The sequence below is a fragment of the Daucus carota genome, chromosome 5 (assembly GCF_001625215.2).
Source record: "Daucus carota subsp. sativus chromosome 5, DH1 v3.0, whole genome shotgun sequence".
Classification (NCBI taxonomy): domain Eukaryota; kingdom Viridiplantae; phylum Streptophyta; class Magnoliopsida; order Apiales; family Apiaceae; genus Daucus; species Daucus carota.
Window position 1 is genome coordinate 37,380,159 of NC_030385.2, and position 16,417 is coordinate 37,396,575.

The 16,417-nt window shown below is 32.6% G+C and overlaps 3 protein-coding genes across 4 annotated transcripts; all 3 read right to left on the reverse strand.

Annotated features, from left to right (window-relative positions):
- Window positions 1-480: 480 nt before the first annotated feature.
- LOC108219912 (protein trichome birefringence-like 35) lies at window positions 481-3,904 on the reverse strand. Of its 2 annotated transcripts, none has more exons than XM_017393507.2 (6): window positions 3,444-3,901; window positions 3,007-3,286; window positions 2,500-2,671; window positions 2,187-2,383; window positions 1,924-2,076; window positions 481-1,127 (listed from the first exon to the last, which is right to left on the reverse strand). In XM_017393507.2, the coding sequence occupies exons 1-6, from the start codon at window positions 3,709-3,711 to the stop codon at window positions 797-799; spliced, it is 1,401 nt and encodes a 466-aa protein (XP_017248996.1). In that variant the 5' UTR covers window positions 3,712-3,901; the 3' UTR covers window positions 481-796. The 2 variants fall into 2 exon arrangements, with proteins under 2 accessions (XP_017248996.1, XP_017248997.1); XM_017393508.2 differs by lacking the exon at window positions 481-1,127 and adding an exon at window positions 1,148-1,834 and having other exon boundaries at window positions 3,444-3,904.
- A 5,660-nt stretch (window positions 3,905-9,564) lies between these two features.
- On the reverse strand, window positions 9,565-11,431 carry LOC108221921 (protein trichome birefringence-like 34). The gene is made up of 5 exons (XM_017395777.2): window positions 10,937-11,431; window positions 10,673-10,844; window positions 10,373-10,569; window positions 10,136-10,294; window positions 9,565-10,054 (listed from the first exon to the last, which is right to left on the reverse strand). The coding sequence occupies exons 1-5, from the start codon at window positions 11,266-11,268 to the stop codon at window positions 9,703-9,705; spliced, it is 1,212 nt and encodes a 403-aa protein (XP_017251266.1). The 5' UTR covers window positions 11,269-11,431; the 3' UTR covers window positions 9,565-9,702.
- A 600-nt stretch (window positions 11,432-12,031) lies between these two features.
- On the reverse strand, window positions 12,032-15,258 carry LOC108221704 (protein trichome birefringence-like 34). Its single transcript, XM_017395566.2, has 5 exons — window positions 13,675-15,258; window positions 13,294-13,465; window positions 12,986-13,185; window positions 12,686-12,844; window positions 12,032-12,570 (listed from the first exon to the last, which is right to left on the reverse strand). The coding sequence occupies exons 1-5, from the start codon at window positions 14,004-14,006 to the stop codon at window positions 12,219-12,221; spliced, it is 1,215 nt and encodes a 404-aa protein (XP_017251055.1). The 5' UTR covers window positions 14,007-15,258; the 3' UTR covers window positions 12,032-12,218.
- Window positions 15,259-16,417: the final 1,159 nt, after the last annotated feature.

Below are 16,417 nucleotides of genomic sequence, written 5' to 3' on the forward strand. Positions count from 1 at the left end.
ATTTACAACTTATCGGATATAAAAATTATTAATATAATAATAAATTTTTTCTAAATTGGTCATATACATTTTGGTAAAATCAAATTTCAAAAATAAAATAATTCACTAGAAAAATAGAATTTTCAATTTTTATAACCTGACTTATAAGTTAAAAATTGATTTATAATATTTTTACACAACCAGATGAATATGACCTGTAAAACCAGAAGCTAGAGCCGTTGTGGTTTTGGGATCCGCTCAAAGTACTTGACCCATGTTAAAAGCTCCCAGAAATCTCATTTTTTGTATTTAACTTGTGCATACGTGTATACGGATTTATCGATCCAGACTGAGATTATAATATTAGGTGAGAGGGGTTAGTAGCTAACTTCTGGATGTGAAGCATGTGCAACTGATTTTCTTAAGAAAAAACAATGCAATACGATAGATTTTGTGATGTTAGAAAATATCATCTGCAGAGCCCATTTGAAACAAGAACAGTTCCAAGGCAAGTGAAATATGCGTTGAAATTTCTACTGAGAGCAAATGTACAACTATGTGACATATTACTACTTGAAAACAATGAATCTGGGATCATTGCAATGCTGGTGTAGGATACCCTCAGTTTCGTATCCTGTATTACAGGAAAACGGAAACTAAAGCAAACAAAATTATGAGATTGGGATCCGAATTCAGTTTAGATATTGGAACTTTCCCGGAAATTTTTAATGACTGACCTCAGAGCTCCGACTGCAACTTTCTCTACTCCGTGATATCTGAACTAGTTTCTTTTTGTTTACAACAAAAATCTTGGCTTCTACAGAAATTGGAATAGTAATTCATTCCATACATCAGGCACACCTGGTAGGCACCAGTGTATGCAGTCAGAGTAACTTGAAGGGTTTGCCAACTGTTCAGGCGTCCGTGGCTCCCAAAACTTTCGATAAATGGAAGGGTGACCATCTTTTCTATACTCTGACAGCTGAGTGATGTTAAGAACAGAGACCTTTGAGCCCAATCTGTTCAATACCTTGTCCACCATCTGCATTGTGGGCAGGTCTGAACCACTTCCCCAGTAGCTCGTGTTGTCGATTGGGGTTCTCTGATTATAACAGTTTCCTTTGCCTTGCGGCTCCCATTCTTCTCTCCTGTATTTTTAAACAACAAATGCCACATAAACTCAAGACAGACAACAGAAAAACAACTTGAGCTGATTACGAGAAGAAGTTTAATCAGGAAAACTTTATTGAACAAAGTATAGTCCACTGATAAATTTAAACTTCATTGTAGGAGCCTATATATATTTGATATCTTTAGCTAAGATTAACAGTTGCAGATACTGTAGCGATACAATGCACAAATTGTACTCCCTCCATCCATTTTTAATTGTCACTTTGACTTTTTGCACGTAAGTTAAGGTTGCTAAAAGAGATACTTCCACCCACTATTTTAAAATCTTCTTTTCCTAAATTAAAGTTTATAGTTTATATTTTTATTTGAAAAAAAAAGAAAATTTTAAAAATTAATGAGTAAAAATTTCTTTTTAGCCATCTTAAATTACTTGCAAAACACCAAAGTGACAGCTAAAAAGGCAAAAAGGGACGGAGGGAGTATTTAGATTTGATGAAAAATTTTAACACTCAACAAAGAGGTATATTACACATTTCCCTCAAAGATTACATAAAAGGAGCAATCAACCACATTGAGTTTCCGTTCCTTCTTTATTAGGAATAAGTTATGTGAAAGCTGGCTGAAATTAGGTTTACCCGGTAATAAGACACAAATTACCACAAATTAGCCATATAACTTAACTTCATTAGCAGAGCTGTAACTGAGGTCTGAGAGGACAAGAGATCTATCAAATGTAAGTTGAAACTAGCTTTAGAAAATTTATGCAGATACAATTAAAATATCAGAATTTGAATATAGGGTAATACTACTCACAATTGATGTGTTGGCGACATGGTAACAAAGAAGACCTTCTTTTCAAGGGGGTCAACATTAGAATCTATCCATTCTGCCCAAGCCTCCATGGCCAAGTTCATGCCTCTTAGCTCATCTATCTCTTGGCAAACACCATTTCTTTCTGTACTCCATCTGCGAAAAACAATTGGCTGTGAGACTATGAGCTACAAGTAGATCATTTCTCCTGAAAACTATTCTCTTTAATTCAAAATGGAGACAAAAACTAATTAGTTCATACTAACAGCAGCTTAACAGGACCCTGTCTCCACCACAGGTACGAATTGAAAATAAGTATATCAGCATTTTTCCATTCAGATGAGTGCCTGAGGAGTGAGTCTGGACACATTATTCGTTCATCTAATCTGTGATCTACAGGATCATCAGAATTGGATTCAACAAGCAAAGGGGCCCAAAGAAATTCCACGGTTGCATTATACTCCTAAACATACAAAATGCTTACATTTAGAGAAATCCAATATTGTGCTAAACACGGATATTGTATAATCAGTCCGAGAAAGTAATACAAAAAAAACACACAATAGAGATGAATGTAACCTCTGCTCTAAAAGTGGTAAGGTGAGCTTGGGGAGTTATTGACCTTTTGTTGGCAGGAATTACAGACTGCAACAAACATAACATTGATATCCATTGTCCTCTATTTAGCGAATCCCCCACAAACATAAGTCTCTTCCCGCGAAGCTTCTCCCATAGTTCAGTCGCATTCCATCTATAAAACGAATATTTTAAGTTGTTGATTGTTTCCATAATTACTTCAAAATGAATAATTACCTAATTAAACATCCTTACCAAGTCAATATAGTAATTAACTTAGAAACATACTTCCGTGACATACATTTAACTGTATCTTAACATCAGATTGGAGGGGGTATACTAGAGTCTCCCCTTAGAACCCTCCCACCCGATTCTCAGAAAATGATAATATGGACCAAGATCAATAAGGTTTTAGCAGCGTCGGAAACTTAATACATACTTATTACATAACCCACACGTGCACGCACTGACTGAATAACTTCATAAATTTGCAGCTAAAAACAGAAGTACCTCTTCAAATCGCAGCCATAGGGTTGCCATCTCCAGTAATGGTAATCAAAATCAGGCCTTCCATGCTTGTGACAAGCCAATTGGTCAGACATGTAAGGACAATCAGACTCATTATAGAGTGGATATGTCGAATTGTCGAAAACCCACTTGCCAGAAAAAACATCACACCTCTCCAAACTCTCCCTCCTCCCAGTCACCTCCTGCTTCCCCACAGCCCATTTAGCTTCCTGTCCACTATATTTCACAGTTGATTCACACTTGCTAGATCTATCCAAAGCCACTACAATAACCCCCCAAAAGGCAACAAATAATAACTTTCTTAATTAACAGAATAGCCTATAAAAATTTCAACTTAAAGCAAAAACCAACAAACATAAATAATCAAATCAGAAGCAAAAACATTAAACAAGTATGTATACAATGAGAAGTAAACTGACCTGGAGGAAGCTCATCAAGGGTATGATTGAAATGATTAAAGGGGTTATTATCATAAGCATCAACAAGATTAGTTATCTGATGATTATTATTCGAGTTCTCCTGATGGATTTGGTGGATGTAACGCTCATTATAGAAGATTGAGCACAAAATGAAGATCAGAAACACAAAAGCTAAAACAGGGAACTGGGCTTTCTTCTTCTGCCATTTCTGCATCATTCTTAAAATGATAATTTTATGTGTAGGCCACTTTGTATCTACTATTATCATAGGTTTTCATTTACCCCGTGAGGTTTTAGCGTTGACCCGACAAAGACCGTAAGATACCGTTTCAACTTGAAATGTCAGAAAATAGTTGAATAGTGCAGAAAATTAGGTTGCATAAGAAGCTTGTCAGATGCAGCAGGATTAGTTTTAATTTTTGTAAACTCAATTTTGTTTGGATGGGATCACATTATTAGTTTCTCGAGTACTCAGATTAATTTATGATTTTATATCAGTTTATATGTATTACTGAGACAGATCTTGAACATGTTAAGGTATCTTTGCCGATTGACGATCTGAAAGCAGAAATGCTGCATTTTTACCAAAAATATTTTATATTACAAGGAGATCTGCCTAAGATAATTTTTTTTAAATAAAATTGAGGTTCGGACTGACAATAAAAATTGAGATTTTACGATGTATAATTAGCGGAATATTTCATATTTTTCTGGATATGTGTCTTGTCATTTGTATGTCATGAATTTGGAATTTTCAAATCCTAGAAAGAGTCGGGAAAGATCTTGCTAACTCGGCTGTTAGCAGAGACTGTTAGCAGAGAAATCAAAGAGGCTCGTTCACCTAATTTGATGTGTTACTAGTTAAGAAGCCGCGCGTTGCGGCGATCTATAAAAATTATATTAATAATTCAATATTAATATTTGTAAAATAAATAATGATTCAATATTAATATTTGTTGAATAAAATAATTTTTTGGCTGTCTATAAAATGTATATTAATGTTTTAAAATTAATATTTGTAAAATAAAATAAATTTTATATTATAAAAATCTTGATATAATACCAATACTAATATTTTTAAATTGTAAAATTGGACTATAATTCATGGTGATAAAATGAAAATAAATTTATACACGTAATTAACAATTTAAAACACGACGAATCTTAATTTTATTTGTGTTTTTTTTATAAAAGTAATCATGTTCATACATTGTCACATTCCTCCAATTTTTTTAGATTGACTGTGCACAAAAACATCCAACTTAAATGAGATAGCGGTCTATAACCACCCTTGCTTGTAACAATCTTTATTTTTTAATATTATATAAACAACCTTACTTAAAAGTTGCTTGAACGGAGCAAACAGATTATGCATAAGTAATTTATTGATATCATCCATCAATATCATGTCAAGACTATATTATACAAAGTAAATCATATAAAAATTAACAACAACAAACATGTCCGATGAACAAAACAAATATTATAAAAGCATAACCAACAAATATACATCACTAATAGTTAATTTATTGATATCATCTATCAAGACTATATTCTTTTCTCGTGTTTGGATTTGTCGACTCCCACATAATGGTCTATAACTACCTTTGCTTGCAACAACCCTTATTTTTTTAATACTATATATACAGCCTTCACTCATCGTTGCAGAGAGACAAAGTTGTGGTATTGAAAGAGAGGAGGTTGTGTTTAGATGATCAAAAACCCTGCGATCTATAAGGGTATTTATATGTGCAGAAAGACTTGTGTGCTAATCTTTCCCATAATTAAATAATCTGAAACAAAATCAGATTAAAACTTTCAAGTTACTATATTCCATAAATAATCTGAAACAAAATCAGATTCTGAAACTTGCTTCTAATATACCCGAAACTATAAAAGGTAGTTCTAATTTTTGATATTTTTCATCCAAAAATTCCAGAAAATTAGAAAAATAGAACGGAACGATGTGAGATGCGCCATCTACACGCCCCTCGCTTCTTCTTTATATAAGTATATTGATTGATGATTGATATCGATTTTTTTGCAAAACAGAATTTAACCACGTACAAGATGCATCATGTGTATCCTTACTCCCTCGGCTTTATTTTTCAATTTAACTCTTACAAATCATATTTATTCGTTGCCGGCTCATCCGTCGTCACCGCCGCCAAGCTCTACCTCCGGTCTTTCACCGCTCTACCGCTCGAACGAGTCAGGTCACTGATCTTTCAGTTGACGTATTTTATTCTGATTCGGGGTTTTTCTATGCTTCTTCTCCAACGACCATGATACGCACATCCTCTGATTATACGGCTATGGCTTTTTTACGTATAAAGATTTCGACATTCAAAACAAAAGGTGTACTCTCTCCGGTTCTTAACTTACATGTTTATGTGTCTATTTTTCTTAGTATTTCAATATTGTGTGTTTTTAAAAGTATTGATGTAAATTTACGGATTGTCTCATTAATTTTAGAGGTAATTGCATATCGCACCCCCTAACTATCGTTCAAAAACGATATTGTACCTATACTTTGAAAAACTCAACTCGCACCCCTTATCTTTACATTTCAATAACGATATGCACCCCTCCGTTAAATTCCGTTAACTTCCGTTAAATTCCGTTAAAATACTCCCTCCGTCTCAATTTACATGTCCTTTTTGCTGTTCGAGGAGTCAAATTGACTAATTTTTGACCAACTATGAGAAAATATTTATTTATTATTTTAGAAAATAGAAGGTTAAATATTAAAATAGACTGGATTTACTTTTTGATGATATTTTTTTTAAATTTTTGTTTAATTAAGCTATCCCCAAGTCAAAATGATTTTACATATCAAATGATTTTAAAATAGATATAGATAAATATTATGTGATATTAAGTACTTAAAATACACACTATTTTATATATATAAATAAATATTATGTGATATTTATTATAAATAATACATAAATTTATATATTGAATAAAATATAGAGGTAATTGCATATCGCACCCCTTAAAATATATAAATTTAAGTATTATTTATAATTAATATCACATAATATTTATTGTTTATATTTAAAATAGTGTAAGTGTATATTTTAGGTAAATTTAGTCTATTTTAATATATAACTTTCTATTACCTAAAATAATAAATAAATATTTTCTAATAGTTGGTCAAAAATTAGTCAAATTGACTCCTCGAAAAACAAAAGGACATGTAAATTGAGACGGATGAAGTATTTTAATTGGAAGTTAACCGGGGGGGGGGGGGGGTGCGTATCGTTCTTGAAATGTAAAAATAGGTGGTGCGATTTGAGTTTCCAAAAGTATGGGCACAATATCATTTTTGAACGTAAGTTAGGGGGTCCGATTTGCAATTACTTGTATAATGACTTAACGGAGTTAACGGCAGAGGGGTGCATCTCGGGCTTGAACTGTAAAAATAAGGGGTGCGAGTTGAGTTTCTCAAAGTATGGGTACAATATCGTTTTTGAACGATAGTTAGGGGGTGCGATATGCAATTACCTCTTAATTTTATTTTATGCTCGATAATCAATCATTGTAGGTGTTGTTTTATGTCTTAGTTTTGTCTTTTTAGATTTATCAAGAAGATAAGAAAGTTGGTGAGATGTAGTCAAACTTATTTGTATATTATGTTCATAATATGTTCTGTCACAAGTTTTACTTGCAATTGTGTTTCTGAGGTTGGAGGGATTAGAGTTTTGTATATCGTTATTGCGAAGTGACAACGAGGAGATTAGGTTGGTACAATGTCGGTGATGATGAGATGTTGCTTTCAATTAGTGTGATTGTGAATATAAATATTCTTGAATAATTTTCTTGCATGATTTAAGATTTTTTTGTTGAATTGGTAAGTTTTTGTCAACTATTGAATTGGCTTTAATAGTAGTAAATGATGATTTAATGGGTCAATTTCTTGTCAACTTTGTTTAGAGAAGTTGACTCACTTGATTCTTGCACATTTTGAATGTTTTTTTGTTTCTCGAGTAATTGCTTATAAATATGTTCTAAATGTTTTAATCATGTTTAATGTTGATTAATGAATTTTATCTGTACCATTTATGGGTGGCCATGATTGATGGCGTATATATTTGGCCTTGTATAAGGCAATTTGGTGTCATTTTGTTGGCTTGTTTATCATATGTAATTTGTTTCTTAAAATTTTAGATATATTCTTGAAGATGTTTTATATTATATTGCTTATATTATTAATTCTATATTCTTAGTAATTATTTAGTTTGTTTTATATCTAGCCAAAGGGTCTCCCTTTGGTTAGATATACTTTTTTCTATTTTTTTTATTTATCTTCTTTTTTTGATAAATTATTTTTGGTTCATCTTCTTTTGAGAACTATACTGATTTTAATAATTAAATTTATTATTATTATTTTCTTTTATTAATTGGATTGTATTTTTTTTCAGGTAACGTGGTCTTACAAGTTGGGATATTTTTCTTTTCGGACATTAAATGTTATTGTCTAAACTTCCGGAGACATTTTCATGTCTTTCGGTTAGATAATAAGCTTTTTGAACGAAGGAAACTTTTCGGAGTATTGGTGTATCTCATTACGGGCAAGTGCATTTTCTGTCAAAAAAAAAGAATTTAACCACGTACAATTTTTTCATTAAATCAATTTTTATTTTAAATAACAAATTCTTATAATATAAAATTACTCTTATCTATGTTTCTGTATTTTTAATTAAATATTAATGAAATCATTTTAATTTTTCTTTTTTAAAATCAAACCGGTCCGATCCATGCCAGTCCAAAGGGTCTTTTAGTGAAATTTGTAATATCAAATTTATTTTTAATACATGATCCTATATATCATTGGATCATGTCTCGATAAAATAATGTATTAATAAAAAGTTAGATTAATAAATTTTGCGATTGTTTTTGGCTTAGCTCAACCGAGAAATGTGAGATCTCGACGATAGAATATACTAAAAAGTTATTCAATGAATCCAGTGATTATTTTGAGCTCAACCAATGAATATCAATGTTGAGAATTTGGTCTTAAAAAAGAAAAGGAAGAAGGGTCTTATCTTAAAATTTATAATCAAAGTTATTTTTGATTCGTGACTTTATTATTTGTCATTCCTATATTGATAAATAAAGGGTTACTCCAATGAGAACTTCTTTTTAACAGAAATTCTTTAATTTTGTCATATTTTGACTAATCTAAACATCAAACTAGTGGGTACCCAATATAATTTTTTTTATAAAACTAGCCTCTCCCTAGCTAGTCAAAAAAAAAAATTCAAAAAAAAAGTCCACTGCCACGTCATCAGTGAATATTTTTTTTGGCTAGCTAGGTGAATACCTTAATGATATACATTTTTTGTGAAAGTGCTCCTGGCGGTGCCCTTCAAATGAATGAGATTTTGATAAATTAAAAAAGTTCTCACGGTTCTCATTTTAAGAAAGTTCTCATTTGAGCAAGTGGCTTCATAAATATATGTATGTATATTATTAAGTAAAATATTATATATAATCCGAAATTACTGTAATTTATTTAATATTTTAAATTTGTAATTTGATTGTTACAAAATTATTATTGTTATTAACAAAATACAATTTCGGGCACTAATAATTCCAAATCTTGATAAAAAAGATTATAAAAATAATTATCAAGTTATCACGCTCCACCAAGGTGGCTCTGGCAAGACAACTTTTCACGCCTCTAGCTGTTCCGTGCGCAAAGAAATGACTACGTTCAAGGCATGCGAAGCAAAGAAAGTAGACCAAGTGAATTTGGAGCATTGGAGTGAGATGAGACATGGGCTTAAGATTCAGGAACTTTTGGCAGTCAGTTATGCTGGTTCTAATAATACAAAGTCAACACTGAAGCGCAATCTGCGCAATGGTTTTCAGGATATCACATCACCACCTATATTCACTAACTAACTATCTCTATAAACAAATATACAGAAAGCAAAATGCTACGTATTCTGCAGCAGTTAGTTCAGGGAGGCAATGAAATATGGGACTTTCAACTACTCAATATATCACACAAGGAAGCTGAGGTCATGCATGGGGTATTCTGTAGAAAGATAATTGTATTATTACACCTAAATGTGTCTAATTCAAAAAAGTCGTATCCAGTGCTCGAGACTCGAAAAAAATACGGGACCTTACTCTAAATTTTCATTGAGACACAGAAGATGATGTTAATAATTTGTGCTAACGATTTTGATCTTTTGTAAACAACTAATTAAATGGAATTGTACAAGCTAATGAACGTTTTGTATGTTCAAAAGTAGTTTAAAATGTATGCATAAAGGAGATGATTCCAAACATCAGGCACTCCTGGAAGACACCAGTGTACACAGTCTGAATATAGAATCGGATTCGCCAACTCCTCTTCAGTTGGGGGCTTCCAGTGCTTTCTGTAAATGCTGGGATGGCCTTCTCTTCGTTTATCCGATAACTCGGTTATATTTACATATTGTACCTTCAATCCATGGTTTTTTAGCTGCTGGACTGCATTTTCAGCTACTTCCATCATTGGTCGCTCTGATCCACTCCCCCAAAATCCCTCATCCTGTATCGGCTCAGTTTCGTTGTAGCAATTTGTATTTTCACCCTTTCCCCAGTCCCTGCCCCTGAAAAATTTCCGAACAAATTAGCAGTTTTAACTTTTAAGACATGTATAGAAGATAGGTCAGCTTAATTAGTCAGCTTACACTTGATGGTAAGGGGAGAGGCTCATGAAGAACAACTCTGTTTTGGTACGGTTGATATGCAAATTCATCCAGTCTGTCCATGTTTTTAAGGCCATTTCATAGCGACGCGCTCTCCCAACTTCTTTGTATATATCTAGCGAGTCTTTGGATGATTCCCACCTGATCAGAGTTTCCTTGTTAGTCAATCTTACATATTTTGAAAATTTGTTGATATAATGGTCCTAGGGACATACTTACAAAACAGTTGTTGTTGGAGACAGCCACCACATGAAAGAATTGAAGATGAGCATGTCTGCATCTTTCCAATGTATTGCATGGCTTTCAATTCTCTGGACTTTGATAACTCTTTCCATTACATGATGGTCGATTGGATCATCGCAATTCGACTCGACTAACATTGGTTCCCAGTAAAAATCAATAGAAACATCATATACCTGAATCATATTAACAATCACTCAGATCAATCTTACATTAATCATCAAGCTAAAGAATGCAAAAAAGTAAATAAATAAATAAATAAGTAAAATATTCACTTACAGATGACCTAAAGGTCATCAAGGAGCCATGCCACTGTTTGAGTCTTTCTGATGCAGGCACAGATGTTTCAAGCAGGCAGAGAAGTGATATCCATTGATTCTTGTTTACCGAGTCCCCGACGAAAATGACTCTTTTTCCTCTTAGTTTCTCCAGAAGTGTTGTGCCATTGAACCTTAAAAAACGACACAAGGTTCAGTAAATTTCTATGTTCTTTCATTTGTTCGTGATATGTATGTGTGTGTAAATTTGAGCACAAAAAGGTACCTGGGAAGATCACAATCATGAGGCTGCCACTTCCAGTGCTGATACTTGGAATCTTTTCTCCCATATTTGTGACAAGAATAATCATCAATCATGAATGAACATTCTTCTTCTCTATACAGAGGAAAAGACTTGGGATCATAAACCCATTTTCCAGATAGCAAATTGCATCGTGCAGACGACTTCTTTTTTATTTGCAAATCTTCACCTTGGTATGTTGAATCTCTTGACAGAAAAACAGAACCGAGGAGCAAGGCCATGAGAGAAATGCCTAATAAAGAATGGAACTTGCTTTGTATCCATGTTCCAAAAGTCCATTTCTGTTGTTTTTCCATGCACTTGAATTGTTTTGGTCTTGTTAGGGAAATGAAAGAGAGAAAGAAGGGGAGCTAAAGAATCGGACTTTTGTATGAGGTTAGTCTACTTGTAACACATAAAGTTGTTTGAATGGTTTTGTTTTGTCAACTCCACACCTAATTCTATGGTATTAACAAAATGGCTCTTTTTTAAATTTCAGAGAGAATGATGTGTTGTATATATATAGCTAGTAGCTTACATTATTAACAAAAATAATCACCAAGTCAATTACTATTACAAATTCCAAACACAGGGGGTTTAGGTGAATTACTTTCTATCCACCCTACTAAAATAAAGTACTGATAAGATTAGGAAACCAGACACTAGTTAATTAGAAACTCATGAGGTCATGAATGAAGTTAATTAATGCGCACACTCCTGGCATGGAATTCTGTTATATCAAATTATAAGTTGCTTACAAATAGGATCTAAGATGCTTCTGTTCCTATTATAATATACTAGAGGTTGGATTTGTTCACTTATCCATATGCAGATCGATATCTCAAATCTCTATGTATGCGCATTTACATGTGTTAGTTCACAGGTTCACGTCCTCGACAGATGATTGTTATTAACAGTTATCTGTCATCGACATGAACCAATTAAACGTATATAAGTACACAAGATTTATATAGTCCTTGATCGTCTTCAAGAATCATGACCAAGATGTAAAGAGTAGATGTTGTGCTTCTTCGTCATGCTAATTACTACTCCACTTGCTTATACATAAATTGATAAAGTTTAAACATTTAGCTCCAGCAATTGTAGCGCAACAACAGTAATAATTCAGCTGACATCAGTCACATCACATTTGTGTAAACAAGAACTATATATTTGATTGTGGAACTTCATATTGTTCAACAATGTAAATGAATTTTCATGAGATAATGTTCAAATTTCTGAAGTCTTTTGTATATACTCTTAACTCTTATGTATACTGTAATATGTATGCATAAAGAAGTTGATTCCAGATATCAGGTACTCCTGGAAGACACCAGTGTACACAATCTGAATAGCTACTTGGATTTGCCAACTCCTTCTCAGTTGGAGGCTTCCACTGTTTTCTATATATACTTGGATGGGCTTCTTTCCGCCTATCTGATAAGTTCGTTATGTTTACATATTGCACTTTAAGCCCTTTACTTTGTAGCTCTCGGACCGCATTTTCAGCTACTTCAATCATTCCTCTGTCTAATCCACTCCCCACAAATCCTTCATCCAGAATTGGCTCAGTTTCATTGTAACAATTTGTGTTAGAGTTCTTTCCCCAGTCTTCACCTCTGCATATATTCGGATTTTTATATTTTAAACATTTAATTTGTATAGGATACTCCTTCATGAAACTAAATATATTTATAACATTCTGTTAATCAAACTCTATCTTGTCTCACTTACGTGTGATGATATGGGGAGAAGCTCATGAAGAACAACTGTGTCTTGGTTTGATTCACGTGCAAATTCAACCAATCCGTCCATGTCTTTAAAGCCATTTTATAACTCTCTGTTCTCTCCACTGTGTTATTAATTTCTTCAGAGTTTTGAGATGATCCCTGTCTGTTAAACTTTTATGTTAAAACATTGAAATATTTTCTTGCAAATTATGCAAGTAAAAAAGCAATCTATATATTAGACGGACTTCGTATCATAGCAAATATTTTTGTAGAATCATAGTCAAACTAGAGGGAAGATGCTTACAGAACTGTCATCTTCGGAGATAGCCACCACATGAAAGAATCAAATATAAGAATGTCTGCATCTTTCCAATGCATGGCATGCTTTTCAATTTTGTGGACATTGATAACTCTTTCCAATACATGATGCTCTGCTGGATCATCACAGTTCGATTCAACCAACAATGGCTCCCAGTAGAATTGAATTGATACCCCATCATATTGCTAAAATTATATTGCATTAGGAATTAATCTAATGCAAGAAAAGGTTTGTAATAAAATCTGGCCAGTCAGGATATAATTTACGGAAAGAAGATAAAAAGCTTCACTTACAGAGGTTTTAAAGGTGGCTAAGGAGCCATTCCATTGCACAAATCTCTCTGATGGAGGAATGGATGATTCAATTAAGCAAAGAAGCGAAGTCCATTGATTCTTATTCAGTGAATCCCCTACAAACGTTATTCTTTTACCTCTAAATTTCTCCAAAAGAGTCGTAGCATTGAACCTTGCATTACAACACAAAATTCAGGAACTATGCAGCAAATCAAACCTTATTATACCTAATGATAATGCGCAAACTTGGCAGTATACAGTAGAAGAAAATAAGCTCAACACTAGTTGGTCTGATATTTCCCTAGGTACATAAATCTTGGATACACGTCGATGGAATCCTAGTACAGTGTCTGAACCAAATACAAATAGATGCAGAAGTACCTTGAAAGATCACAATCATGAGGCTGCCATCTCCAATGCTGATATATAGACTCATTCCTACCGAATTTCTGACAAGCATAGTCGTCAGTCATGAATGAACATTGTTGATCATTATATGAAGGCGCAAACTTGTGATCAAAAACCCATTTTCCAGAAAATAAATCACATTGTGGGGGTGACTCCTCATCTATTAACAAATATTCATCTAAATTTGTCGCATCCCTAGTCAAATAAATTGCAGCAAGGAGCAAGGCCATGACAGAAAAGCCTAACACAGAATTGACTCTGTTGTGTGCCAATGTCCCAAAAATCCAATTCTTTAGGCTTTTCATTGTCTGGCCTTCTTTGTTGAATTGACAAAGCTTTTTGTTTCTACTTTGTTACTTGTTCAGTCCTATAATGAAAGTGTTTAAATATAATTTATATCTCATGGTTTTGGTTAGCAAACTTACACCTAATTCTATAGTTCTTACGCATGGCTGTTTTTAATGATTATACAGTAAAGAATAAATATCATGTGTGTTCAAAGCAGCTCGAATAATATTACTCCGGAATCTTATCAGGTGCGCAGGGTTTGATAGATACTTAATCTATGTAATCAAGAAAGTTAAAGTGTAATTAAATTGTAGCTAAGTTGGATGTGATCTTGACGTGTGCGTGTTTCAGGGTGTGGGATAGTGTTTGTTAAAGATTTTAAGAAAATAAAAGTAAGAACCTTGAGATATTTTGCTTGGAAACAGGATCACTGTCACTAACACAAAAAGGATTTGAGGCTTTAGCTACTGTTCAAAGCTCTAATCTCTCCTTCATCCTTAAATATAAATGCTCACTATGCCATATATTAGAGTGAGAAACTATTAGTAACATGCTGTACGAGCGGAAAATAGACATCAAGACCAACAGACAAATAATTCAAAATATCGGACTCTCTCTCTCTCTCTTAAAATCTTATGACGTCTGAGTCTTCCGCGAGCATACTTGATACTAATACCATGATAAGTGATCACCTCTTCCAAGTTCATGTGAACTGAGAATTTGAGATGCAAAGTTGGTTTATTTTAGTTGTTTTTGAGAATATTCTATGCAGTGAATAATACTGTGAGTCCTGTTGTTGATTATTGGCGTTGCTATCATTTGCCCAGTTTAATTGAACTGCACCACTGAATTTAGGAATTTAGGTTAACGTAGTTGGCTGTAGCAGGTTAACATATTCAAAGTACTAGCCTTTAACCCGTGCGAAGCACGGGCGGGTATATAGTTAGTAATTTATTATTTATAATTTAAATTTTAACATCATTTTATTAGCATTTTAGTATTAACGGTTTGAATTTTAATTAAATTATATTATTCAACTGATTATATTTTCACCCGATTACTTGAAAATGGACAAACCCTAATACACGCGCACACACACACAAGATTTTAGTACATTTAATCCGAATTTAGTAACGTAGATTTAAAAATTAAAAAAAATTAGAAAATTTAAATCTTTTCCGAACATAACCGATCGTGTAATACCTTTGAAAGATTTAGTAAATCAATCGAATTTCAACATAATTTTGTAATTTTGGTTTTTTGACAACAATAACTTTTAAGATTAGAGTTGCAAAAGGTTATATAATGGTTCATGTTTATATTGAGATAGAACACGTTAAAGTTAAAAAGAGTTATATGAAGGTTCTTGTTAAAAGAAGATATTCAAAATTGTATATTTATAATTTTATTTATAACATCATTATAATTTTTTTAATGAAATATTATATGATAATAGATAATAGATTGTTATGAGTGTTTTTAAGATTTGAAACTGTTTAACAGTATAATACTAATAGACTCCAGATTTGTAGAATTGTAGTACCAAAAGGAGAGTACCAAACCAAAAAATATAACTAAAACCTTGGACCAGATTTGTAGAATTGTAGTACCAAAAGGAGAGTACCAAACCAAAAAATATAACTAAAACCTTGGACTACAAATTATATCCATGTTGGCTTATTATAATATAGTATAGATTGGTCGTTGAAGTTTTGGCATCGTATTGCTATTGTTTTATTCAGAGTCCGTAGTTGCAGTCTTGTATGTAAGCCCAAGCATGCAGTCTTGTTTACTGGGCTTTTGATCTCTTACATGCCCACTTCTTTTTTTAGTTATAGGCCTATAGCAAGCCCGTCTTGTCTTAACTCGAAGCATCCTCCGCTTTGGCGTCTTGAAGATTCAGCTGAGCAGAGAGTATCGGTTACTGTCACAGACTCTCAGAAGATGACGCAAAGAGAAACATAATTAGTTGCATGAATATGGCTCCAATTTTCTTATCTCCTGTTAAAATTTATATTTTATTTAATTATAATAAATAAGTTATATTTTATGAAAATATCATTTCCTAAAAAATTTAACAAATTCATTACTATAATGATTATATTAATTTAATTTGAAAGGAAGAAAATTGGAGGAGAAGGGACCGACTATATAGTAAATGTTCCCTTTAATGCAACAAAAGCTATGTGTGTTGGTAAATTCTTTTTTCGCTGAGCAAGGATTTACTTAGAAAAATATATTTAATTTTTTTATTTAAAATAAATATTAAGGATAAATTCTAAGTATCTTTTAAATAAGAAAAATATCTATATTTAAGTATTTTTTTTATAAATAGATATTATCTTCACTATAATATATGTTTGTATTATATTTAATAAGAAAAATAAATCACCGAGTTTAATCGTTCATATTATATAATACTATAATT

What these genes read in the sequence shown, in the direction of transcription:
- LOC108221704 (XM_017395566.2), bottom strand. Translation starts at nt 14,006, where the DNA reads ATGAAAAGCCTAAAGAATTGGATTTTTGGGACATTGGCACACAACAGA. An exon ending in TCTCCGAAGATGACAGTTCT is followed by an intron (nt 12,845 to 12,985) that starts GTAAGCATCTTC and finishes AAAGTTTAACAG; the next exon opens with ACAGGGATCATCTCAAAACT. An exon ending in TTCTCCCCATATCATCACAC is followed by an intron (nt 12,571 to 12,685) that starts GTAAGTGAGACA and finishes GAATATATGCAG; the next exon opens with AGGTGAAGACTGGGGAAAGA.
- LOC108219912 (XM_017393507.2), bottom strand. Translation starts at nt 3,711, where the DNA reads ATGATAATAGTAGATACAAAGTGGCCTACACATAAAATTATCATTTTA. An exon ending in CCTTGATGAGCTTCCTCCAG is followed by an intron (nt 3,287 to 3,443) that starts GTCAGTTTACTT and finishes GGGTTATTGTAG; the next exon opens with TGGCTTTGGATAGATCTAGC. An exon ending in TATGGCTGCGATTTGAAGAG is followed by an intron (nt 2,672 to 3,006) that starts GTACTTCTGTTT and finishes TTCGTTTTATAG; the next exon opens with ATGGAATGCGACTGAACTAT.
- LOC108221921 (XM_017395777.2), bottom strand. Translation starts at nt 11,268, where the DNA reads ATGGAAAAACAACAGAAATGGACTTTTGGAACATGGATACAAAGCAAG. An exon ending in CATGATTGTGATCTTCCCAG is followed by an intron (nt 10,845 to 10,936) that starts GTACCTTTTTGT and finishes TCGTTTTTTAAG; the next exon opens with GTTCAATGGCACAACACTTC. An exon ending in TCTCCAACAACAACTGTTTT is followed by an intron (nt 10,295 to 10,372) that starts GTAAGTATGTCC and finishes AACTCTGATCAG; the next exon opens with GTGGGAATCATCCAAAGACT.